The sequence below is a fragment of the Salvia miltiorrhiza genome, chromosome 8, assembly GCF_028751815.1.
Source record: "Salvia miltiorrhiza cultivar Shanhuang (shh) chromosome 8, IMPLAD_Smil_shh, whole genome shotgun sequence".
Lineage (NCBI taxonomy): Eukaryota > Viridiplantae > Streptophyta > Magnoliopsida > Lamiales > Lamiaceae > Salvia > Salvia miltiorrhiza.
In genome coordinates this window covers 37,663,326-37,688,569 of record NC_080394.1, presented here as the reverse complement: position 1 = coordinate 37,688,569, position 25,244 = coordinate 37,663,326, and the positions used below count along the sequence as shown (strand labels likewise).

Genomic DNA, 25,244 nt, shown 5'->3' with positions numbered 1-25,244 from the left:
TATAATTCATATTTTAAATGGAGTTAAATATTTTTCAAACAGATTTGTATTATCTTCTTCTCTTTCTCGCATCTTAAGTGCTAATTTGATTTAATTTTTATAAATATAAGTTGACTCATGGTCGTGACCGACGCGGCCCGTTCCTGACTTGCGCTCTGCCCAAACTCAAATATGAGATCAATCTCATGCAAATACGTATCTTTCAATATCAACCATCACGAAGAAGTATGATTTGTTGACTTTGACCATCTTAGTTTCGTTCATCCTCCCCGTATAATTCATATTTTAAATGGAGCTAAATCTTTTTCGGACAAATATCTATTATCTTCTTCTCTTTCTCTCATCCACAAATTCTCCCTCTTCGAAAATAGGCTTGTTTTTGCTTAATTCTCTAACTCAAATTGAGCTATTTTTGAGGCACTAAAGTAAATATAAAGAAATGGTTATTAAGCTTTCGAGGGATTTGTAATTAAATTATAAATAATTTGCATCCCAAAATAGTTTCTTTGTTTCCTTTTAGAGCGGAAAACGCAAGAGTATGGGAAAAATTGTACTTGCGATGAATATTAACAAATAAGATATACTAGTACACTCTCCCGTGCGATGCACGGACTATGATTACACTATAACATTAATATAACTAAATTAATAGCCGTCATTTAATATAATAATTTTGACTTGTAACATTCCAAATCGTATATTATTTTAAATTCTAATTTTAAGATATATAACTTAATATTTTATTTACAAATTCATATTAAAATTAATACAAATTTCCTCATCCCTTAATTGCATTAAAAATTACTGTAATTTAAATAATTATAATTAAAAATCATGTAAACTTTTTTAAAAGGAAAAAAATGACATATGCTTATGTTTGTCACCAATAAATGAAAATACAATGAAAATAGAGTACGATATTCAACATTATAGATAAATGAGAGCGAACAAAAATTAATTTTAATATTTTAATCGATCATCACATAATAATCTCAAATTTAACTTTTATAATTTTTATATCAAATTAAAGATCTTTTCACAATCTTTAATTTAACATCCATTTTGAGCACTATTTTTATAATAGAAATTAATGATTTTTTTTTAAAAGAATTAAAAAAAAAGATATAAAATTTGGAGGAAAAGTTTATGAGGAGAGAGAAAAATTGGAGGTAAACAAACTCCACTTTTATATTATATATAGATTTTGAGCACTATTTTTATAATAGAAATTAATGATTTTTTTAAAAAGAATTAAAAAAAAAAAGAAGATATAAAATTTGGAGGAAAAGTTTATGAGGAGAGAGAAAAATTGGAGGTAAACAAACTCCACTTTTATATTATATATAGATTTTTGTCTTATTATAATATATTTACTTGAAAATATGTCAAATGGAATATTAGTATATAATAGCACCCCTTATAAAAATAATTTACGGTTGTGGCCACAAACAATGAACGGTTAATCATGGGTACGTAGTAGCAGCCCTATAATTAAGGAATGATATTAACAAAAATTTTATTAATATAGTTATTTGAATGTTTCATAAATTATGAGTATAATTCTTCATAATTTACAAAATTGCCATCTCCAATTCAATTTGAAATCAATTTCAAATTGAAAACTCCCTTTTTAATATAGTATAGATAATTAAATTAATTATACAAATTCAAAATCACATGGGATTGTCTCTTCTTACGGCCCTACTCTATTTTCTTTTCTTTAATTCTTAAGGCCCTACTTTTGATCGATGTCATTTCAATACTTTTCTGTTTTAGACAAAGTCACTATCCTCATCAAGTCACCACTGGTTTTTCTAATTGTTTCTGTGAATCGTTTCAACCTTTAATTCAGACATTAGTTGTGTTTGCTGAATACTAATCATCAGACATAAAAATTACAGATAGCTGATGCTGAAGTGTAGCAGGGTGTCAAAGGTTCTAGCATCTCTAAGATTGTAAGTTTGTTACCAGGTTTATACAAACAACAAATAAATTTAATTAGTTTTAAACATAGTTTGCAAATTTTAGTAAATATTTTAATGTTGAGTATTATTGGATATATAACGGTGACGAATTTCTTTTCTGAATGATTTTACTAGCGTGGGAGTCAGATTCAGAAGATATCCTGACAAAACTCCATTATGAAGGAATCAAAATTCACAACTCTTATAATTTGTAAGATATCACTTCTTCATCAATATTCAATAGTACTACATGCTCACAGCTCACAATAATGGAAGACTAAATGAGGACCTCCAATCTATTTACTGCAGCGATGACAAACTACTACAATCGCCATCAACTCATACATCTATTGCATTTTTATTAAGAAAAAGTGCCAAAGATTGGCTCTGCATCTGCTCCTTTCCCAAAGCAAAGATTCACACAGATGACAAGTCAAACGCCTGTACATACACAAAAACATAGCACAATGACAGAGAGGCTGAGTGTAACATTACAGGGCATTAGGCTCTAGGGAAACGGGAGCGTCCTTTCTTCCTCAAGAATTCTGGAATCTCTACAGAACCGCCACCTTCAAGAAAGGATGACGGTCGCCTGTTGAGACCAAGGTTCGGATCTCCCTGCGACAACTGATTTGCCTGCATCATTTGTTTCAATTTGCCAATTAGAATCATACAAGATTGAGGGAATGAAGAAGGTTTTGTGACATTTAGAGGTCAATAGATACCTGGAGGGGCCTTCCATCAATTTCTTCTTGACGTTTAAAACCAGTTGCAATCAATGTTATGCTAACCTGTGTTAGCACAAGAGCAAATTCATCAATTTTTCAGCAAGTTTTAACATAATATGAAATCTAAACCCTATTTTCTCAGTTGGAGAACAATCTTCTCTCACCAAACCTATTCACCCCTCAGCAAAACCCAATAGATTTAGGGTGGAACTCATTACATCTGAAGTATTTAGTTGTTTATCTGCCCACAAATTAATTTCAAGTTTTTGAGAAGTTATACATTGTTATTTCCCCTGAAGTTTTCTGGGCAAGAAACTGCACTGTTGCGATTTTCCATACTTCTAAATGCAGTCTTAGAAAAGAAAGCTTACTTGACCAGTTAGGGAAGGATCTACCACGGCCCCAAATATTAAGTTGGCACTTGGATCCACAAGATCATATATGACCTCTGCTGCAGCATTTACCTGGCATATCACATGTCAAGCACACGACTAAGGAGAGAACTACTATCTTTACAAATAAGATCAGGGATAGTTAAGAGCTACAGCAAAGCATTTTAATAGAAGTTATTCATAGATCAACATCAATTGCGCATCATGTTGTGAGAGCACAGACAAGCCTGAAACTTATTCATGGCAAACTTGACATTTATACCAAGACAAAAAGTCTAACTGCTCCCAGAATAAGAGGGTGTTGGCTAAGCTTATTTTAAAGAGCTTATAAGCTCTTGGAGCTTATAACATGTTTCAAGAGCTTATAAGATGTAGTTTCTTAAGAGCTTACAAGTTGTCAAAGTGTTTGAATATTGAGCTTATAAGCTAGAGAGAAAATTTTTAGCTAGAGAGAGAAAATCAAAGAGAGATGAAATTAGAATGATATATGATGAAAATAAAAAATCATAGTTGAATTATTTTTGTAAAATGAGTGTTGCTTATACGAAAATCAGAAATAAGTTGGGGTAGAGGAACTTATTTTTTGGGAGCTTATAAGCTCTTAGAGCTTATTTTTATAGCTTAGAAATTTTTTAGGAGCTTATTTTGCCAAACACTTTGAAGGAGCTTATAAGATGTTTTAAAGAGCTTATAAGCTCAGCCAAACACCCTCTAAGTACATCATATATACATAGATGAACAAGCACACACTATCAATTTTTCTGCTTTAAACATAAAATTATTGCAGCGAATATAGGTAAATTCCCATATCCCAGACTCCCAATAGCTACATCTTCACACTGACAAAAGCAGGGCTCCTTCCTAATTTGCAAGGGATTCTATAATTGCTGACCACATACCCACTGGAAATTCCCCATCACCAATAAATATGAGAACTAGGTGAGAGTAATGTTGTGCGATTGGAAAAGAGTAACAACAATTAACAGGTGCAAAAACAAGCATCAAGATTCAAGAGATAAGTGGATGTTACAAATAATGAAATAAGGGAGAAGGCCAAGCTACCTCAAACAATGTTAGATCAGTACCACCAGTTATATTCCACACAATTCCAGTAGCTCTCTCTATACCAATATCCAACAAAGGAGATTGGACTGCATTTAATGCAGCATCTCTAGCCCTGGTTTTTCCTGCATTATATAAATATTACAACATTAGGCTAGAACTCAAATGTACAGATGGAAGTCATGCAATCAATACAAAGAGGTCAAACAAATCAACTTATGCATTTTTAATCTGAATAACAAGCAAATTCACATCTCATGTCACTCCAATAAATTTGAAACCTAAAAATTAAGACGACTTAGCAGCAGTCTGGAAATAAATGAGCAGTATGTACACTAAGTAGACACATCTGGGAATGTTCATGTCTGTCAAGTTCATCTACTTTTATTTAATCCAATTCATCAGCTTATATTCGTTGGACTTCACTTCCTTTAATTGCAAATTCCTGCCACCAGGAAGGATGTCAAAGGAGTCTCTGTAGATAAAAAATAGTCCAACATGTATTGAGCTCCAAATACAAACACATCTATTGCACAAGCATCTGTGTTCCTAATTGTTTACGCTTATTCAGGAAAAAAAAAAAATCAAAAAATCATATACAAACTTTCCTTCAAACATCAAGAAAGAAATGAATCTGTGCGTTGGGGGGTGGGGGGGGGGGGTCGGGGTCTAAACAAGAAATTAAGCAGCTCCTTCAGAATACCTGTTGCTGTTCCTATTCCCATCAATGAAGAACCTGCATTAGCCATAATGGCTCGAACATCAGCAAAATCTACATTTACTAGCCCTGGGATCTGCAGATAATAACAGATGATGAATTCAATTTATTGCCAGAAATACAAAGTGCAATTAATTGATTGTTATAGATATTATTACAGAATAAAACTTCAAAAATATAAATGCATTATTTGCATTATCATGCACATGAAGAATCCTTGCAGAGACTCTTGCGTGCATGGCTGCAAACCAACTCAGCCTTGGCAGTGTCAGATATCTTAACGCATAAAATCATTCAAGTTATAAATGATCACAATCTGGCCCTCAAGCATGGTTAAACTTAAATACTAAACCAAATTGAATGACCATAAATAATAAATTTATAGTATTTCATTTGTTTTTCTATAGAAATCAGTATCAGCAATGTGAAGCCTAGCAGTTCTCCCACAAGTAACTCTCTACTAACAAAACTATACAAAATGTGTAATTCAACAATTTGCCACTTATCAAGAGAAATTAATCATTAATAGGTCAAGAGACAATAGAGCAGTTCATGAGTAATTAAGCACAATGGTGATCCACATATAAGATGAAAAATGTCAAGCATGAATTTAAGCATCAGTACCGTGATTATGTCAGAGATACCACGAACCCCTTGCCGAAGAATATCATCAGCAAGATTAAATGCTTCTGTTACTGGTGTAGATGGGGAAACTGCAGTTAGTAACTTATCGTTTGGAATGACAATTAGAGTGTCAACATTTTCTCTTAAAGCTGCGATTCCTTCCTGGGCTTGAACAGCTCTTCTTCGTCCCTCAAAAGAAAATGGGGTGGTAACTATGCCAACAGTCAAAATACCCATAGCCTTTGCAGTTCCAGCTATTACAGGAGCTCCACCTGTGCCTGTTCCACCACCCATTCCAGCCTGTACGATTTACAAAATAAGAGATAAGCAGACGACCATCATACAATGTATTATGTACTATATAGGATGTGAACCAAAAAGTGAACTTACAGTCACAAAGACCATGTCTGCTCCAAACACTGCTTCCTCAATGGATTCTTTGCTTTCTTTAGCTGCATTCGTTCCAATATCTGGGTTCCCACCAGCACCAAGCCCTCTAGTCAACTCTTCGCCAATCTGCAAGCGATGATCGGGTGAAACAGGTGACATCCTCATAGCTTGGATATCAGTGTTCACAATCCAAAACTCAACCCCCTTCATTGCGCTTTCTATCATACGATTAACTGCATTAGAGCCACCACCTCCAACACCAATAACCTTTATCTTGGCCTCATTATAATTGTTCAAACTTGAAGAATCTCTCAAGTTCTCAGTGCTGTCCTGTCTCTGATTTGTCATTGTAGAGTTCGTCTCACCTCTAAGCATTGATATCTCCGGGTGTAAATTCAGAAATGGGTCCTTATTTTGAAACTGGTTAATGTTGTGCGAATTTGCAGAACATTTGAACTGGGATATATTCGAACCACTTTTTTTACTATAGCTTGAATATCCATTCCTCTCTTCAACCATTTTCAAGCGACAAACTCTGCCCTGAATAACTGTCAATACCCCTGCTGGCCTACGAGTATCTGGAGGCGTAAAATACGGGGATGTGCAAGTAGCCATTACGAATAACTTCAGAACAGGAAGAACCTAGTCTAAGCCTTCAGTCTATCTTACTACCTGCAATAGATAATCCTGATAAATTGAAACAACCCGACATGATAGAATATCTCGTATAATCAAAATGTACTAGTGATTAACCAATTTAAAGCACCGAATGTTACGAAGAACACAAACCCCCTAATTCAAAACTGAATTCGTAAAACTGCACCAAAAATTTAATTCACCACCTTATACAGTGCAATGAACCAAACAATCCCCAAATAAAATGCCGAGAGTAACTCGGAGGTAATGCTGTAGATGCCGGTAACAAGATTCAAATAATAAGTACAATAAATCAAAAAATTGAAAGAAACAGTAGAGGAATCGGCGCAGTAACCTGCCGATAGAGGTGAAATCAAAATTATAGGAATTGAAGCTAGATAATTTTCTGCTAACCTGAACGCCTCCAACCGCAATGCAGCAAGAAAAAGGAGAAAAGAGAGGAGGGATTTTGAGGCGGATTTATTTATTTATTTTTCCTAGCTTTTTCTCTTTTATTTTCTGGTAGATTACTAGCAAGCAGCGAGCGAGCTTACTGAACTAGTTCAATTCGTTAAGATAGCGCGTGGAGAATGGAACAGTGTTGTCAATTCGTTGTTGGATGGTAGGGCGGAGAATGAAGCCAAAAGAGCATTTTGTCAAAATAATTAAATAAATAAATAGGGTATATTTAGTCAAATTATTTTGAATTATTAAAAAAAAGGGTATATGTCAATTTATGGCCTATCGTTCGGACGTTTTCTCAAATATATTCCACCCTAAGCATATTTACAAAACGATACTCCTCGTTTTATTTTTTTCTTATTTGTGGCCTGCAAAAATAATTCGGTGACCGGTATTTGACGTGTCCAGCCAAGCGTCATGTTCGAAGTACACGTGAAATAAAAAAAAAATGAAAAAAACTAAAGAAATTCCATATCTTTGAAAACACATATGAAGTATTGCGGTGGGCAGAGGGCGGCAGTGGAGATGGTGGTGGGCGGCGGAGGAAATGGCGGTCCGCCACCGTCTCTGAAATTTCGACGAGATTGATGCCGATTGTTCGGTCTCTCCTTTCCTCGGCAACGGTGCCACCTTCGGCCCCGCCACCACCGTCCGGTCGAGGCAAGAAAGGGAGGACGGCGGCTGCAGGTGTCGGTCGAAGTCAAAGAGGAGGAAGGTGGCATTGGCGTATGGGAGAAGACCTAGGGTTTCTGAAATTTTGGGGTTTGGGGGATTTTTGGTGAGGGAGAAGATGAGGGGGACGAGCGAGAGAGTGAGTGAGAGATCGGAGATGAGGGAGAATGACCGGCGACTTCGCCAGAATAGGGGGCGGCGGTGGAGGTTCTCTGTGTGAGAACGAGGAGCGAGAGAGTGGCGAGAAGAAGAGAGAGTGAACGAAGAAGAGGCGCATACACGTGTTTTCTATAATTTGTTTTTTATTTTTATTTTTAATTTCGAAGCGTAATATCTACATGGCGCTTGGCCGAACACGTTAAATACCAGTTGCCGAATTATTTTTGCGGGCCACAAATAAGAAAAAAATGAAACGATGTGTATTATTTTATAAATATTCTTAGGATGGGATAAAGTTGAGAAAACGCCCAAACGATGGGCCATAAACTAATATTTGCCCAAAAAAATTGCTAACTACAAATTCAAGTTGAGTGATAATCTGATCGAAAATCAAATTGTATTCTCTTGGACATGCCCTCTGTGAAGAAATGAACGAATCTTCGGCAACAAATCAACAAGAACAATTGAAACTCAAAGTAAAAAAACTGAAATGAAGAACATAAGGGAATTATGTGGTTCGATTCGAATGGATCTACATCCACGGAGGGTCAATCAAACTTGTTTATTGATGATAGAGAAATCCCCAGATATAAGACAAACACTCAAGATTACAATGACTGAAAATCTCTCCCAATAACTCTTTTTCTTGCTATTTTCATCTCCTGAGTTTTTCCTTTCTTGATCTCTATCTCTCATCACTAATCTCGTGTTACAAAAGTTAAGTAGTAAAAGACAAGTCTAACTCAGCTATTGTAACCACCTCTAGCTGAATCAGTAAAGCAGCAGCTATACACAAAATGACACCACCGGCTATATTAACTAACTCTATTAGTTAGTCTCAACGACCTTTTTCAAATGGAACAATAACTTTTCTATTGTGTATCTTGTTGCCACTATTAACAATCTCCACCTTGGCAGCAGAAATATCAACAAACAGCTTTAAATGACTTCCCCTCAAAACCCAGCTCCATTACAGAGCTCCCAAGAAAGTGATTACCACTCCACAACAGACTCTAAATCAAGACAATACCTGAACTGTGCAATAGGTAATGACTTGGTTAACATGTCTGCAACATTCTCTTCCGTAGATACCTTTGCCACTTTTATATATAACTCATTTATTCACTTCATCTCTAATAAAATGATACCTCACATCAATATGTTTCGAACGTTCATGAAACACTTGATGCTTTACCAAATGCATTGCGTGCACTTTGATTGTTACATTTTACTTCAACTGAATTCTACACAATCCCCAGTTCTGATATCATACCCTTTAACCATTTTGCTTCTTTTACAACTTCTGTCATTGTCATAAACTCAGCTTCAGCGATTGATAATGCTACCACAGATTGTAGCATAGACTTCCAACTGATTGTTGTGCCATATAAAGTGAATATGTATCTTGTTTAAGACTTTCTGAATTTATATTAGCAACATAATCCGAATCTACATAGCGCTTGGCCGGACACGTAATATCTACATGGCGCTTGGCCGGACACGTTAAATATTGGTTGCCGGATTATTTTTGCGGGACACAAATAAGAAAAAAATGAAACGATGGGTATTATTTTGTAAATATCACAACAGACCATCATCAATCAAATGGAACAGTAACTTTCCTATTAACTAACTGTAAGTAATCCTTTTGAGTTAACCACAACAGACCATTATCTATGTCCCTCGTGATATCAATGCCTAAGATTCTTCTAGCTTCCCCTATAAATTTCATCTCAAATCTATCTTGCAGTTTAGATTTCAGATCATTTATTTCACTTGTGCTCTTACTAGTAATGAACATATCATTAACATAAAGTAACAAGTAAGACACATCAGATTCTCCAGTTTTCTTCATGTATTCACATCTATCATAACTACATTTTGAATAGCCTATTTCATGCATATATTCATCAAACTTTAAGTATTATTGTCTAGAGCTTTGTTTCAAACCATAAAGAGATTTTTTAAGCAAACGCACCTTATTTTCATCTCCTGGAATGATGAAACCCTCAAGCTGTTGCATGTAGATTGTCTCATCCAAATCACCGTGGAGGAATGTCGTTTTAACATCAAGTTGCTCTAGTTCCATGTTTCTTTGAGCTACAAGAGATAGAATAATTCTGATTGAACAATGCTTGACTACAAGTGGGAATATCTCATTGTAGTCAATCTCATTTCTCTATGTAAAACCTCTTGCAACCAAACAAGCTTTGAATCTGAAGTGCTCTCTCTTTGTTGTTACTTCAATCTTTTTCTTAAAAATCCACTTGCAACTTACTAGTTTTTGGTTCTTAGGTCTTTTTGTTAGCACCCAAGTTTTGTTGTTGCTTAGTGATTGCAACTCTTCTTGCATAGCTCTTATCCATTCATCAGTTTCTTTGCTATTAACAGCCTCTGAATATGTTTTCGGCTCATGATATTCAAGCTCCTCAATTGTACACAAAGCATAGTGGATTAGATCAGGTTCTGCAAAATCTTGCAGGTGGTCTGATAGTTCTTCTGGCTTTGTCCCTGGCAAGTTGATAACTCCCCAAACCTTGATTTTCAAGAGACTCATCATTCATCTGTGATTATTCCTCCTGATTGTAATCAGAGTCTCTATTTTTCTCTCAAAACTCCACCTTAATTTGTGTTTCTATATCAGGTTTACTTGCAGATTTAGTGACCTTACTAGAGATATTCAGAAAAGGCATGTTCTTCTCATCAAATACTACATCTCTGCTAATAACAATCTTGTTATTCCCAGGTTCAATGCACCATAATCTGTAGCCCTTTACTCCCTTTTGATATCCTAGCATCACACATTTAATGGCTCTTGGATCCAGATTGTCTTGCTTAATATGAGCATAAGCCATGCATCCAAATGCATTTAAATGTGAGTAGTTTCCTTTAGTTCCATACTGATGAGGAGTAAAATATGCGTAAGACAAACCTGGCAGCACCAGAGTCATCAGCGCTGGGAACGGAAGGGAGAAAAAAAGCTTGAATAGTGTTTTTGGGGGAAAGCGTGAAAGGCATAAGCTTCAGGGTCATTTCAAGATAATTCTACCACTAAGGGTGTCAGGGCTGATGTGATCAGAGAAGAGGGGGGCGGAATGAAGGACATATTTGAAATATAGCAGCGAAGAAGTAACCCGCGGACTTGGGCAGGGCTGATGTATCTAGGAAGAAAGCTTCAGAGCTGATGGACCCGGGCAGCGTTGGAAAAGACTGAAGGCATACCGGTCACTGACAACCTTGGAGATTCTTCCTAACTACCGAGGTCGCTATCAGGCGTGAAATTACCAATTTGTCCCTATTGTAAACGCCTACAAATAGAAGATATGTCAGCCATTGTAAAGACACGCTATTCTAAATACTTAATATAATTATTTTCTCTTGCTTTAGCAGTTTTCGCCACTCTCTCCCGATTCACCGCACACTATAGGTGAATTATTCTCTCAATAAATAAAGGGATGTAATTATCGAACACATCAACTGGCGCCGTTTGTGAGAAACGCGGATCGAGTTTAAGACGTGAAGAAATCTGTGCATGAACTCTGCTCGTCCGAATTTCTTGGCAAAAGTTGTATATCTTTGTCGGGAATTCAGGTCCAAGGAGCGTATACGATTGTTTTGGGGTGTTTTCTTGTGTTTTGATCGGTTCCGTGGTTGGGTGTTTATCTGGGTTCTTCAGATTTTACGTGCATCTTAGAGGATTTTAGATTTTACATGTTCTTCGTGTTTATATGCTCTTCTCGCGCTGATTTTTGTTTAAATTCATGTTTCTTGTGGTATCGGGAGTTTCTTGTTTACAGATCTATGGAATTTTTGGGATTTGGTTTTCTGTCGCTGTATTTGCAGCAGGGATTCGCTCGATCTATCAGATTTCTTGGAAAGTTTCTTGCATGACCTTCGTATCGAGGGGGATTGGTCTTCTTATGGGAGTTCTTCATGGGAATTATAAGCTACTATTTCTGCGAATATAAACATGTATTATCCGGAGATTTTACTTTGTATTATTTTTGGGATTTTTAACTTTGCCTCTACAGGTCATCGAGGACACGAACATTGTCAAAAATCTGATGGGGGATTTCGCGGGTGAGGGCAGGGCTTCTGCCCCTACTACGGCTTCTACCGTAACTAACGAGGGAATATGTGTTGAGGACTTCACACCTACTGGCCCCCTTAGGCCTATACTGTCAGGGCTGCAAGTGACGCCAACTGAACAGGGATCGACTGCATAGGGAACAGGACTGGTGAATGTCACCATCACTGAACAGATGTTGTCCTTTCTAAGCTACGCTTGCATGAGACAGGTGTTGGGAACATCCGCACCATCAATGAACTTGGGGTTACTAGCAATCGTAGGGCTAGGGACTTCAGGGCTGCCGACTCAGACTATTCCAGGAAAACTGCCAACTGAAAATCCACCACCCTTGGTAAAGAGCACTGTCGCCGTTCCCCCGAAAGGAATTGGGGAGATCAGGGCTGAGAAAGTGAGAGATATGCATCAACAGGGACCTGCGTTCCCAGGAGATATGGAGGGTATTGAGGATGTCGAGGACACCTCCAATCAAACTACACCTGTTACAGAACGATGAGAGAAAGGTACAACGCTGGAGGATCCAGTCCAGTTGCAAGAGAGGGTCTCGGCTATGCAGCGACACCTCCAAGAATTGGAGAAAGTAATCGAGGAAAAAGAGAAAGAAAGAAGCAAGGCTGTCTCACGAAAGAAGGGACGGTACGAAGACTCTACCCATTCCAGGGCTGAGAGTCACCAGGATCAACGTGATCATTTAAGGGAGAAAAATAAGCATGCCAGCAGAGCTGGCGAAAGTAAGCGCAGGCATGCCAGTCAGCGCTTCCCAAGTGGGAAAAAAGGGGAAGTCGCCGTCACCAATATTATCCTGAAACCGCTACTAGGACGGGATCAAGTCCGTTTTTTTAGTACATCTTGGCAGATCCGTTGCCTCGTCACTATAAACCCATTAACATGGAATATGATGGATCCGATGACCCGGAGGTACACATGGCTATGTTTGAGACCATGATTACGTTACATCAGTACACGGAGGGGATTAAGTGTAGAATCTTTTCTACTACATTAACTGGGATGGCCCAACAGTGGTTCCGAGCTCTGGAGTAGAATTCTATTCATTCTTTTGAACAGCTACATGATGCCGTCATGTGCCAGTTTGCAAGCTCTAAGCAGGCTGCAAAGACTGCTATGTCATTGATGGATTTAAAACAAGGACCTACGGAGACTTTAAAGGAGTTTGCCGCTCGTTTCACCAGGGCATCTCTGGAGGTGCCCAAAGCTGAATCTCAAATTAAGGGTTATGCCTTTGTACGTGGCTTAAAACCTGGGGCTTTCTTTGATAATTTACAAGTAAAACAACCGCGAGACTTTGATGACATCCTAGCCCGACTCCCAGGGTACATACAGTTGGAAGAAGCCAGAGCTGCTAGAAAAATAGAGTATAGTGGTAACAAGCCCAAGAAAGTGGAAAACAGAACTGAATCATCATACACCCGTTATCAAGGGAAGACACCATACAGGGGACTGCCACCCCGAGTGTTGCCGGGGGAAGCGCAACCAGTATACTAGCCCGCTCACAACAAGCAAGCATTTAGAGGAGTGCATAATGTTAATCGACTTACTGATCAAACCCCACTTAATAAACCTCAAGAAGAGATCTTTCATTAATTAAGAATGAACTGTGGTTTCGAGCTCCGCGAGACTTTGCTGCGGGGCCCCTAAGCTAGGGCCGAATGGTTTGCTCTGTCAGTACCATAATCACTACGGATACCCTACAAAGTACTGTGGGCATCTGCGTCATCAATTAAAAATTTTGGTAAGACAGGGAAGGCTGGATCAATTTGCGAAACAAACACCACCCCCACATCTGCAAGACAATAACTATATATAATCCCAGAGCTGTGAGAGAGCAAGGAAACCCAGGGGATGATAGCAGGGCTGCCCCTCCGCCCCGTGAGGAAAAAAGACAAGTACACATGATTATCGACGAAGAAAGTGGGCCCATATCTAACAGGGCGCGGAAGTAGAACATCCGCTCGTGCAGGGCTGGAACCTTTCCTAATCAAGTCATGAGTGTCCGCAGCGCTGCAAGGGAGCCGAGTATTTTTTTCAGGCCAGAAGACCATGCCGGGTTGGTCCACCCGCACGATGATGCTTTAGTCTTCTCTGTAGATGTGGCAAATTGCACTGTGCACCGCATATTTGTAGATTCAGAAAGTGCCGTGAACATAATTTACAAAGACTATTTGATAGTTATGGCTCTAGACGCCACACTAAAGCCGTCGGGCAACCCATTGTATGGTTTTACAGGAAAATCTATCTTACCACTAGGATATCTGGAACTACCAATGATGTGGGCAAGGGAAGGGGCTTCGTGAACTCGTATTCTTAAATTCTTGGTGGTGGACTTTCGAAAGTCAAGTTATAATATCACCATTGGGCGGCCAGCGCTGAATGCCTTTCAGGCCGTGATTTCCATGTACCATCTAAAGATGAAGTTCCCGCTTGAAAGTGGTCGGGTTGGGGAAGTGATTGGGAGTCAGATTACATCAAAGGAGTGCTTTGTCAAGAGGTTAACGGCCCAAGTCGGGTTTAAGAGAACGCAAAGTTTGCAAGAAGGGCCAGTGGAGAAGATTACCAGAGTTGGTGGTAGCTCAGGGAATGTGGCAGAGCAAGCTGAGATCGAGGAGATCGGGAGGTCTCCCGAGAAACAACCAATGATATCAACCGATGACAGATGCATGTTAGTGGAGTTATTTCCGGGAAATATAGGGTTTACCACTCGAGTTTCATAAGAGATAAGTATTACCGGGTTCATAAGTTCAAAAGTATTAAGATTCTCGACAAAGTTTACAAAGCGGACATAGTTAAATATTCACAAAGGTTCATAATTTACAGAGTCTTGCAGCAAAATGTGGACAGACTATATGTATGAAGATATATAGCCGAGAGTATACTTCTTGACTAAGTCCAAAAAATAGAAACTCCAATATCAAAATGCCACCGTATGAAATTGAAATACAGTACAAGGTAAACATCTGAAACAAAATCCTCGCTAGCACCAGACCATTCTCCTTCCTCGCTTATCCTGCACATTTAGAAATATATGCAGGACTGAGTACAAAGTACTCAGTGGACATAAGCCGAAAATAAATGAAAGCTTGCTCTTAGAGCTATATGTTGAACTTGCCCAATTAATATGCAAACACAGGAGATATTTAATTTTTAAAGAGCCTGTGCATGCACAATCAATATAAACGTCAAAACTAATCAACAGTAATATGAGTCTGCAGACAAATAGTATGTATGTACCTTAATGCGGCAAAACAATAATAAACATCAGGTGAAGAGAAGTTGGCCTTCTTCTCAACACCATGATCGGCCGACTGAAAGACGGCTCACGGTCAACATCCGTGTACACAATAACTCAACTGATATGTAAGGCCGATATCGTATCATCATCATCACAAATATCATTTGCCGAGGTAACATACAACATAATAAAAGCATGGCAAGTCAACAACATTAATCAAAATTTTAACTCAATCATACTCATAAGTATTATATCATTTAAGAAAGCCTGTAATATAGGGGGTATTAAAATAATGCCCACCTGAAGTCTTTAGCTTACTTTCCTTGATACTTGTCGTAACTGATTTTCGTCCTTTGCTCGTTTTTTCGAATATCATAGTCGACATAGATGGTGTTCAACCTAAAGTATACCTCTAGATTGCTCGCAAGAGAACGAGGTCAATCATAGAGTGATAAGTTGCCCAAGTCGTATCCACAAGGAAAGCTTAACAGGGCTAGCGATTTATATGTTACACACAGAAAGCAAATAAATCATAAACATTCTATCCAATTTTCAAGTGATCAAGTAAAGTATCTAAAACAACGAGAAATAAATTCAAAGAAATAAAATAAACGGAAATTCAAGAGTTAAAGATTCTAGGGTGACAGATCATCTTCTTGGGAAATCAATAAACAAATGAAGATCATGCACAATTCATAAACTCATAAAATTCTCCTAACGTAGGTGCTCAAACCATAGTTTTCACATTCAAGCATGAGTCTACGCTAATTAAATCACATGAATTCATCAATTATTAGACTATACGTTTCCGATTAAGTCTAATTCCAATTCAACCACGGTCAAGCAACGAGTTCTTCTCTCTATCTCACACGTTGCAAACACAATCAAGCAGTGATCAATTGCTAAATCGACTATCAAACAATTGAATTGGATAAAGTGCATCAATACATCACAAGCAAATCAATTAAACCCAATTGAATCTCCAACCCTAGATTATGGAAATTAGTTCATCATGCTGTAGAAATAAAAGAAAAAGCAAAAGTAATCCATACAACAAAAGCAAAGATGAAAAATAAAGAAATTCTTGCTAAATAAAAGTGTAATCCATTCCAAATGCGTAAAGAAAGTGTAATTAAATGATAATCTAAAGGTTTGCTATTGTTCTTGCTTCAAAAGAGAAAAATGATGGAAGTTCTAAGTGAAAAAGATCTATTTGAATCTCTAAAAACCGCATTTCTTATGAGAAATCTCGTCAGGAAACCGTCAGGGTCAGCCCGGTTGACTAGTGCGCCGCGGCTCACTTCACATTCTGCCCATTTTCCTTCAAGCAGTCAACCCGATTGGCTAGTGCGCCGCGGCTCACTGCCTTCTCTTCCCAATCTTCTTCTAATCACCCCCGATTCATTGTGAGCCATGGTTAGCAAGGCTTAAACACTCTCTTTTGCGTCGTTGTGAGCTTTCTTCACCATCTTCAAATGCTTTAACATCAACATTCTTCATTTAACACCTAAAGCATCACAATTAACCATTAAGCTCAAATTAACACAAAATCACCACTACTCTACACAACTTTTACAATAAAATATGACTAAACTAATAATAGACAATGGCACAAACACGACGAAACAGATGGTCCATGAGATAAGATAAAATAAGTCAGAAGACTTCCTCACAAACAATACTACTCTTATCTTAGTATTATTCTATCGCTTCTCATCACTTCGCTCCAACTTATATCATTCTCATATCAACTAGACTTCCCAAGTAAACACAAATCCTACTCTCGACTTATCACTCATATAAAACTAGATTACATCAACACACAAACACTGATAAGCACACACAAAGCATCATCAATTAATCCTAAATTAGCTCATAGAATAATTAATCAAGTTCAAAAGCACCTTAGCAAACACATTTAAAAACTTTTTGTAAAAACGGAAAAATATTTTTAGTTGGGGAAAAATTCCCAAAAATTCAATTTAGAAAGCTAAGAGCATATTATAAAATATTCTTGAATCGATTAATTAAAGATAATTCACATAAGAAAGTAATTCCATTTTATGTCATTTTTAACAAACTAAACTCGAGATTTTTACGTCGGAAAATTCTCAAAAATTCAAATTAAGCTCGCATAATACACAATAACATAAATACATGATCAGATAACATAAGAAAATCAAACATCGACTTCCCCTTTTACTCCTTACATTCGGCCAACACATAAGTCATTAGGGGTTGGTCTGTTTCGTCTCATATCGCATATATAAGCTCAATTAATTATCAAATAGCCATATATAAACATGCTCGACTCATAACTCATCTTATATACAAGATCTCATGTATGCACGCAAACTAAACTCGGGAAATTTTCACAAATCAACATCATTAACCAAATTAATCATGCTTTTATCTTCTATATAGTCTAACTAGCATATAAACATCATTAATCCAAACATTGGCTTCATTAATCAAGAATACCCAAATCTTAGTAAACTAAACTCAAACAAGATTATACATATACAACAATTAACCAAATTGATAATTAATAATCATTTCTATTATGCTTAATATCAATTAACCTTAGTCAATTCAAACGATTAACACATAAATCAAAAAGTCCTAACTTTTGACGAACTAAACTTTTTAAAAATTTGTAAACATGCATAAATCATTAATCCAACCTTAAATCTATCAAATTGACACACTTAATAGCATAAATAAGCAATCAATTAGTAAATTAAACCATAGAATAAATTTTACCCAAATTACATCAAACTAACTCATATCAAAAACCACTAATCAATTTCAATCATCAATCCAATCCATCAAATATCATATAAACACTCTCAAAAGCATATATCATCCATCAATTCATCAATCAAGCCTCAAATCCAAAACTTCCCAAATTTACACAAACTAAACTATTTCAAATCTCACATATCTTTTTAAAACTCTTCTTTACACATGAAAATAAACTCAATAGATTCCCAATAGCTTATAAATCACCTCAATTTAAGAAAAGAAAATACAAAAAGTTTGAAGGGTAAAAGACCCTAATTTTCAAAATTTTGAAAAAAAATAGGGATGCTTTTCTTGTTTGATTCTTACATTTAAACACATATACAACACAAATAGGTCTAGATTTAAAATGATTCATCACTTACTCAAGAATTTGAACAAAAATAAAAATCTCCTTTGGCTCAAATGTTGAAACTCCTTCAAAACTAGTTTTGATTCAAGGCTATAGGTGTTTAAAGTTTGATTTTGATGGAGATTTATGGTGTAGAGATGATCTTAGAAGCTTGGAGAGATCATTAATGGTGGTAGAGAGAGAAAAGAAAGTGAGAAGGAAGAGAGAGATGAGAGTAGGATTGTAAACGAATCGAATAATTTTGCTCGATTCGAGATTCGATTCGAAATTGCCCGATTCGTATTCGAAATTATTCTATTCGTATTCGATAACAAATATTCGATTCGATTCGATTATTATTCAAATACGTATATGAAATTATGATATTCGATTCGATATTCGTAGATATTCGATTCGATATATATATATATATATATATATATATATAAATATAATATTTTAATTATAATTATTTATATACATATATATATATATATAATATTTTAATTATAATTTTATAATATCTTATTCTGATCCTAATTGTATATATATATATAGAATATTAACATTTTAATTATAAATTTTGTAGAATTTAATTTTTTAACCCTCTTTTTTAAAAAAATTGTAAAAAAAACTAACTATTCTAACCCTAATTGCTCCACGCACGCCGCGGCGCCCCCATTACCATCTTTGAAACCATTTCAATTTCCAAATTTCAAGCTTCCAGCGGCGCTTCTTCTCCTCTTCTCCACGCACGCCGCGCCGCCTGCTGCTGCCGTCGACGCCTGCTCCCTCCGCCTGCTCCCGCCGGTCGCCCTCCGTCTGCTCCTTTCGCGTCGTCTGCACCCGCCGTCTGCTGCTGCCCTGTCGTCTGCACCCATCGTCTGCTGCTGCCCCGCCGTCTGCACCCACCGTCTGCTGCTGCCCCGCCGTCTGCACCCGCTCGTCGCACCCGCCGTCTGCTGCTGCCCCGCCGTCTGCACCCACCGTCTGCTGCTGCCCCGCCGTCTGCACCCGCTCGTCGCACCTGCCGTTTGCTGCTGCCCCGCCGTCTGCACCCGCTCGTCGCACCCGCCGTCTGCACCTCTTGCGTCGCCTTCTCCGTCTGCTCCTTCCGTCAATGTGAGTTCTTGCTGAATTCTTGCTGAATTCTTGTTGTTTCTACCTATAGAGTTTGGGGAATGTGAAAAGAGAATTAATGCACATTTTGATGAATTCTTGTTGTTGACTTGCTGAATTCTTGCTGACTTAATAGAAAATATGTTGAATTCTTGCTGAATTCTTGCTGACTTGGGGAATATGTTTTTAAAAACCCTTTTTTTCGAAAAATATGTTGTTGACTTGCTGAATTCTTGCTGAATTCTTGCTGACTTGCTGAATTTATAGTGTAAATATGTTGTTGAATTTGTAGTAAGCCTATAAAAACGTTTCTTTTGACAGGATGGAAAATTTAATAGAAAATGCACCTCCAGAAAATGAGACAATGGAGAAAGAGAATGAGGTGGAGAAAGAAGTGGTCGATGTAAATGATGATAAAGATGATAATATAATAGAAGGGGATGATGGGGAGAAAGATAAACAGGAAGGTATTGATGGAGAAGATGATAAAGATGGAGACAAGGAGGAGGAGAATAATGTGTTTGATAAGAAGAAAAGGAAAAAATGTTCCAAAGCTTATGATGATTTCATTGAACTGACAGCAGATGATGGGACTACAAAGTTTCAATGCATACATTGCAAGACTTTTCTTGCTAAGACGTCTACTGGCACGACATCTCATCTTTGGAATCACTTGAAAAGGTGTCTGCAAAAGAAGCTTCACTTGAAGAAGCAAAAGACGTTGCAATTTCAGCCTGTCAAATCCAAGTTTGAGATGAATCCTTTATCTGATGGCAGATATGATCACATGAAGCAGAGAGAGGTCGTTGCCCATTGGATTTTAATGGGTGAGCAACCATTTAATGCCGTGGAAAGTGATGGTTTTCATTTCATGATGAGTATAAATCAACCCCAATTTCAGAAGATTTCCCGTGCCACAGCAAAAAAAGATGTCATCAATGTTTATAACATTGAGAAGAAAAAATTGCAGTTGGAATTGAAAGACATCAATAAGATTTCATTGACCACCGACATTTGGAAGTCAAAGGTGCAAAAGATTTCTTATATGTGTGTCACTGGTCACTTTGTTGATTCACAGTGGCAACTTCAGAAACGGCTTCTTAGCTTCATACCTCTTCCTCCTCCACATGGAGGTAATACTATTTGTTTCTTTACATAATGTTGTCTTTTATTATATTTATTGATTTATTGATAATGACTCAATACTTATATGTTTTTTAGGTGTTGATATATTTGATGGGCTTATAAAGTGCACAAAGGATTGGGGAATAGAGCACAAGGTTTTCACTATCTCTGTGGACAATGCCTCAAACAATGATGTGGCAATTCGAATTGCTAAGGAAACATTCTCTAGGAGCCGTAAATTGCCATTGGAAGGTCAGTTGTTTCATGTTCGGTGTACTGCACATATATTAAATCTCGTTGTTCAAGATGGTCTTCTTGGGATTAAGACAATCATTGAAGATGTCAAAAACAACGTGCGATTTATTAACAAATTCTCTGATGTTGTGCACCACTTAGGAATTTCTGTGAAAAGGTTGATCATTGATTGTCCAACTCGTTGGAATTCTACATATGAGATGTTACATGAGGCATATAGAGTTAGAGATGCATTTCCTATATTTCAACAAAGAGAGCCTTCATATCATTGTTGTCCTGCCATTGATGATTGGATGAAAGTGAAGGATGTCATTGATATTTTAGAGATCTTTTATGAAGCTACTCATGTGATTTCTGGAGTTGATTATCCTACTTCTAATGTCTATCTTGCCGTCATTTGGAGAGTCAAGCATGTATTGAATGAAAAGGAAAATCATGTTGATGAGTTCATTAGAGTAATGATTAAAGAAATGAAGAAGAAATTTGACAAATATTGGGGAAGTTGCAATCTTTTGATGGCAATTGGAGCAATACTTGACCCTAGGTTCAAAATGAGGTTGGTTGATTTTGCTTTTCATAAGATATATAATGAGGTTGATGCACGTGCAAATATTATGAAGGTTCGAGATGCATTGTATAACTTGTACTTTGAGTATGTTGAAGTTGATAATGCAAAATCTCGAAAGGGTACTACTTCAGAAAGATGTTCTGCTACATGCACAAGCTCCACATCTCAAGGAAAATTAGTGCCTAGTGGTTTGTCTATGTTTGATGAGTATCTAGACACTATAGAGGTGAATGGTCCTTTGAAATCGGAGTTGGACATTTGCTTGGATGAGGGGGTTGTTAGAAGTCAAGATGGGGATGGAGTTGTAGCCTCCGAGTTTGATGCATTAGCTTGGTGGAAATCTCAAGAATTGAAGTTCAAAATTCTATCCACTTTAGCTCGTGATGTTTTGGCTATTCCGATAAGTACGGTTGCATCAGAGGCCACATTTAATGCAAGAAGTCGAGTATTAGATCCTTACCGTTCAAGGTTAGGTTCTGATATGGTAGAGATTTTAATTTGTGGAGCAGACTGGATTCGCCAACTTCACGGAATCAAGAAGCCCATTATGTCACATGTAAGTTAGTTTTCTATTATTTAACACACACACACACACACATATATATATTTATATATATATATATATATATATATATATGTTTTCATAAAATTGAGCTCTAATATTTATTTTCTTCATCTTGTAGGAGGAAGAAGAACCTTTTTATGTCGCGTTGAACACCACTTAATTTTACAAGCTTGGTGGAAGATTGAGTGCTTGACATTTGTTCTATTATCATGTTATTTTGATGAATTTGAAACTTTTCGTGATGTATGCACTAGATGGATATTGTTGATTTTACAATCTGTTGAATTTGTGGCTTATATTGAGGATTTTTTATTATTTAGTTATTGTTGTGTATTTATTAGGTAAATATATTGAAGATATACCTATATTATTTAACATATTTTTTCCCTTCAGAATTTCGAATCGAATATATTCGAATCGAATCGAATACAAGTCACGCGAATCGAATATTCGAATCGAATATTCATAAAAAAAATTAAGGTAATTTCATAAACCGAATCGAATACTCGAATCGAATCGAATAATTCGAACATAGCAACGAATCGAATATCGAATCGTATTTAATATTCGAAATCGAATCGAATACCGAATCGAATACTAGTATATATTCACGAATACGAATCGAATATGGTGATATTCGCTTTGATTCGATTCGATTACAACCCTAGATGAGAGGGGCGAAACTTAGGAGGAAGAGAGAGAAAAGAAATTTTGTTTAATCACCTATGCTTGCTCACTAAGTTTCACAATCCCTATCCAAAATAGCTTCTCCAATACTCCACTCTTGCAACTTGCCCACTTGCACAAATATCTCAATTAAAGAATAAAATATAATGCTACACCAATTTATGAGATCAAGCTTGTAGGAAAAGCTAAATTAGGGAAAATCACTTACTAATTAAAAACCATAAATCAATATCATCTAATGGTGTGATCAAATAATTAATCATAATTAGAGCACACCTAATTCACATTACATCTAACTCATAAAATCAATTCCAAGAAATTCCCTTAGGGAAAAAAAAAATTATAAAGCAAGATCATACTTCACCATTTAAAAAAATCATCGCTATGTTACTACGTACAAGAAAAATTATAAATCAATCAATCTCAAATATATCACCACGTAGGTCACATAAAAAAAATTATTCTCACTCAAACATGACCTCTCAATCTGTAACACCCCGATAATTTAGATTTATTTTATAAGTTTAATTAATAGTATTTTCTTGTATAGCTTATTTTTTTAAATAATTACATGATACATATAGATATGCACCATTAATTTTATCTAGACTATTATTATTGTTATTATTATTATTATTATTATTATTATTATTATTATTATTATTATTATTATTATTATTATTATTATTATTATTATTATTATTAGTATTAGTATTATTTTTGTTTCCTATTAGAACTAGAACTCTTTAAAAACTAGTATAAAAATGGGATCTATTTTCAAACCCTAAAGGAGACGGACACACTAATTAATTAGGGTTTTAGAGAGAGCAGAGAGGGCCAGAAACGTGTAGGCAGAAGATCTGAGCAGGAGTCAGATTTTCGCAGGAAATCAAGTTCTGGCAGTTTCGGGAGAACGGCCATAACTTCCTCCACAGAACTCCGATTCAAGTGAAACAGGCAGCCACGGAAATCTCTCTCGAAGACGAAGAAGTCGTATTTCTGGGAAAAATATGATTTGAGGACGTTTGGGGCTTCAAACAAAGGTTTGAAGCTGACTGGTCTGTTCAGCTGCGATTTGACGAATTCTTCTGGTGCGGCGCTATTAAGACCTTCATTCCGGATTTGATTTATTTAGCTTCGACTTTAAGGTGAGGGATTTTACACTTATTCATATGGTTATATATGTTTTATTATCGCGTTGATTACTTGTTTACGTGCATCCTTGACTATGTTGTTATGTGTGATCATGGGATCTAAGCCATTGATCTATGTTATGTGCGATCATGGGACCTAAGCCATTGATCTATGTTATGTGCGATCATGGGACCTAAGCCATTGATCTATGTTATGTGGGATCATGGGACCTAAGCCATTGATCTATGTTATGTGCGATCATGGGACCTAAGCCATTGATCTATGTTATGTGTGATCATGGGACCTAAGCCATTGATCTATGTTATGTGCGATCATGGAACCTAAGCCATTGATCTATTATGTTATGTGCGATCATGGGACCTAAGCCATTGATCTATTATGTTATGTGCGATCATGGGACCTAAGCCATTGATCTATTATGTTATGTGCGATCATGGGACCTAAGCCATTGATCTATGTTGTGTGCGATCATGGGACCTAAGCCATTGATCTATGTTATGTGTGATCATGGGACCTAAGCCATTGATCGATCATGGGACCTAAGCCATTGATTTATGTATGTGTTTGGTCATGGGACTTAAGCCATCGACTCAAAATATGATTATGTTTGTCAAGGGGCTCTAGTCTCTTGGCGTATGTTTGCAAGTATGATAATGTGATTTAATTATATATGTGACATATATGAATATTTTGTTATGTTCCTCACTGAGTATATTTTCAATATGCTCACCCCTTATTTTCTCAGTTTTGCAGTTCTGGAGTCGAGGTGGCCATGGAAGTCGAGAATGACTAGAGATTTAGTATTTCCATAGAAATTTAAGTTGAAACATGTTACTTTTTTTAGTTTATCATTTTATTTCATGTTACTACTTTAGTTTTGACAAGTTGATTTCAAATTGATTTAAACTTTTATAATTCAAGAAATTTTATTTTTATCTATTAGTTTTCAAAGATTTTATATTGAAAAGTTTATGAAAATTGGGGTGTTACACAATCAGTCAAAATCTAACGACAATTTAATCGTCTCGTGAATTCAACTCATCTCTATAATGATTCTCATTCACATACATCGTCTCTATTTCTTATTCGGTTATTACCGTAAACCTTAATAAAATAAACTACCACAAAAATAAATCTATTTTCTAGACCTAAAAGAGAAACTATAATTCCATTTTCAATTCAATCAGCATCTCTATCTAAACTCATTCTACCAGTATGAGTCACTCAAAAATTCGATCGTTGGGCCTCTAAAATACTCATACCTTCGTCTGCTGAGAAACTTCGTTTCATCAGTTATAAGCTAATTCTAATATCTCAATACTCTTAATAGCGACTTAATAATATAAGTAAACTGCGGGGTGTTAGAATCTACCATAGTCGTTTCCTCCTATTTCGGTGAAGGTCGCCGCTGCTTCGACCACCACCACCGGAGCCTCTCATTCTCTCTTTCTAACCCTCTATCTCGCGATCCAGAACACACACGCACACAAAGAGAC

General features: G+C 36.6%; 2 protein-coding genes and 1 long non-coding RNA gene across 4 annotated transcripts; 1 reads left to right on the top strand and 2 right to left on the bottom strand.

The window, feature by feature from the left end:
• Nucleotides 1–2,142: 2,142 nt before the first annotated feature.
• On the bottom strand, nucleotides 2,143–7,164 carry LOC130996631 (cell division protein FtsZ homolog 2-2, chloroplastic-like). 2 transcript variants are annotated; one of them, XM_057921925.1, is made up of 8 exons: nucleotides 6,929–7,164; nucleotides 5,879–6,550; nucleotides 5,489–5,788; nucleotides 4,850–4,940; nucleotides 4,147–4,271; nucleotides 3,064–3,156; nucleotides 2,690–2,755; nucleotides 2,143–2,600 (listed from the first exon to the last, which is right to left on the bottom strand). In XM_057921925.1, exons 2-8 carry the CDS (start codon nucleotides 6,491–6,493, stop codon nucleotides 2,466–2,468), a joined length of 1,425 nt encoding a protein of 474 aa, XP_057777908.1. In that variant the 5' UTR covers nucleotides 6,494–6,550; nucleotides 6,929–7,164; the 3' UTR covers nucleotides 2,143–2,465. The 2 variants fall into 2 exon arrangements, with proteins under 2 accessions (XP_057777908.1, XP_057777907.1); XM_057921924.1 differs by having other exon boundaries at nucleotides 6,870–7,101.
• A 7,513-nt stretch (nucleotides 7,165–14,677) lies between these two features.
• Nucleotides 14,678–15,527, bottom strand: LOC130996630 (uncharacterized). Its single transcript, XR_009092705.1, has 2 exons — nucleotides 15,141–15,527; nucleotides 14,678–14,916 (listed from the first exon to the last, which is right to left on the bottom strand). It is a non-coding gene; the product is annotated as an uncharacterized LOC130996630 (long non-coding RNA).
• Nucleotides 15,528–20,643: 5,116 nt separating this feature from the next.
• On the top strand, nucleotides 20,644–22,224 carry LOC130996628 (zinc finger BED domain-containing protein RICESLEEPER 2-like). The gene is made up of 2 exons (XM_057921923.1): nucleotides 20,644–21,897; nucleotides 22,025–22,224. The coding sequence occupies exons 1-2, from the start codon at nucleotides 20,974–20,976 to the stop codon at nucleotides 22,064–22,066; spliced, it is 966 nt and encodes a 321-aa protein (XP_057777906.1). The 5' UTR covers nucleotides 20,644–20,973; the 3' UTR covers nucleotides 22,067–22,224.
• The last annotated feature ends 3,020 nt before the right edge of the window (nucleotides 22,225–25,244 follow it).

Bases quoted from the DNA above. Each gene is read 5' to 3' on its own strand.
- LOC130996631 (XM_057921925.1), bottom strand. From the start codon at position 6,493: ATGGCTACTTGCACATCCCCGTATTTTACGCCTCCAGATACTCGTAGG. The intron at 2,756-3,063 runs GTAAGCTTTCTT...GTGCTAACACAG, and splicing joins ATCCTTCCCTAACTGGTCAA to GTTAGCATAACATTGATTGC. The intron at 2,601-2,689 runs GTATCTATTGAC...CAAATGATGCAG, and splicing joins TTGATGGAAGGCCCCTCCAG to GCAAATCAGTTGTCGCAGGG.
- LOC130996628 (XM_057921923.1), top strand. From the start codon at position 20,974: ATGTTACATGAGGCATATAGAGTTAGAGATGCATTTCCTATATTTCAA. The intron at 21,898-22,024 runs GTAAGTTAGTTT...TTCATCTTGTAG, and splicing joins AGAAGCCCATTATGTCACAT to GAGGAAGAAGAACCTTTTTA.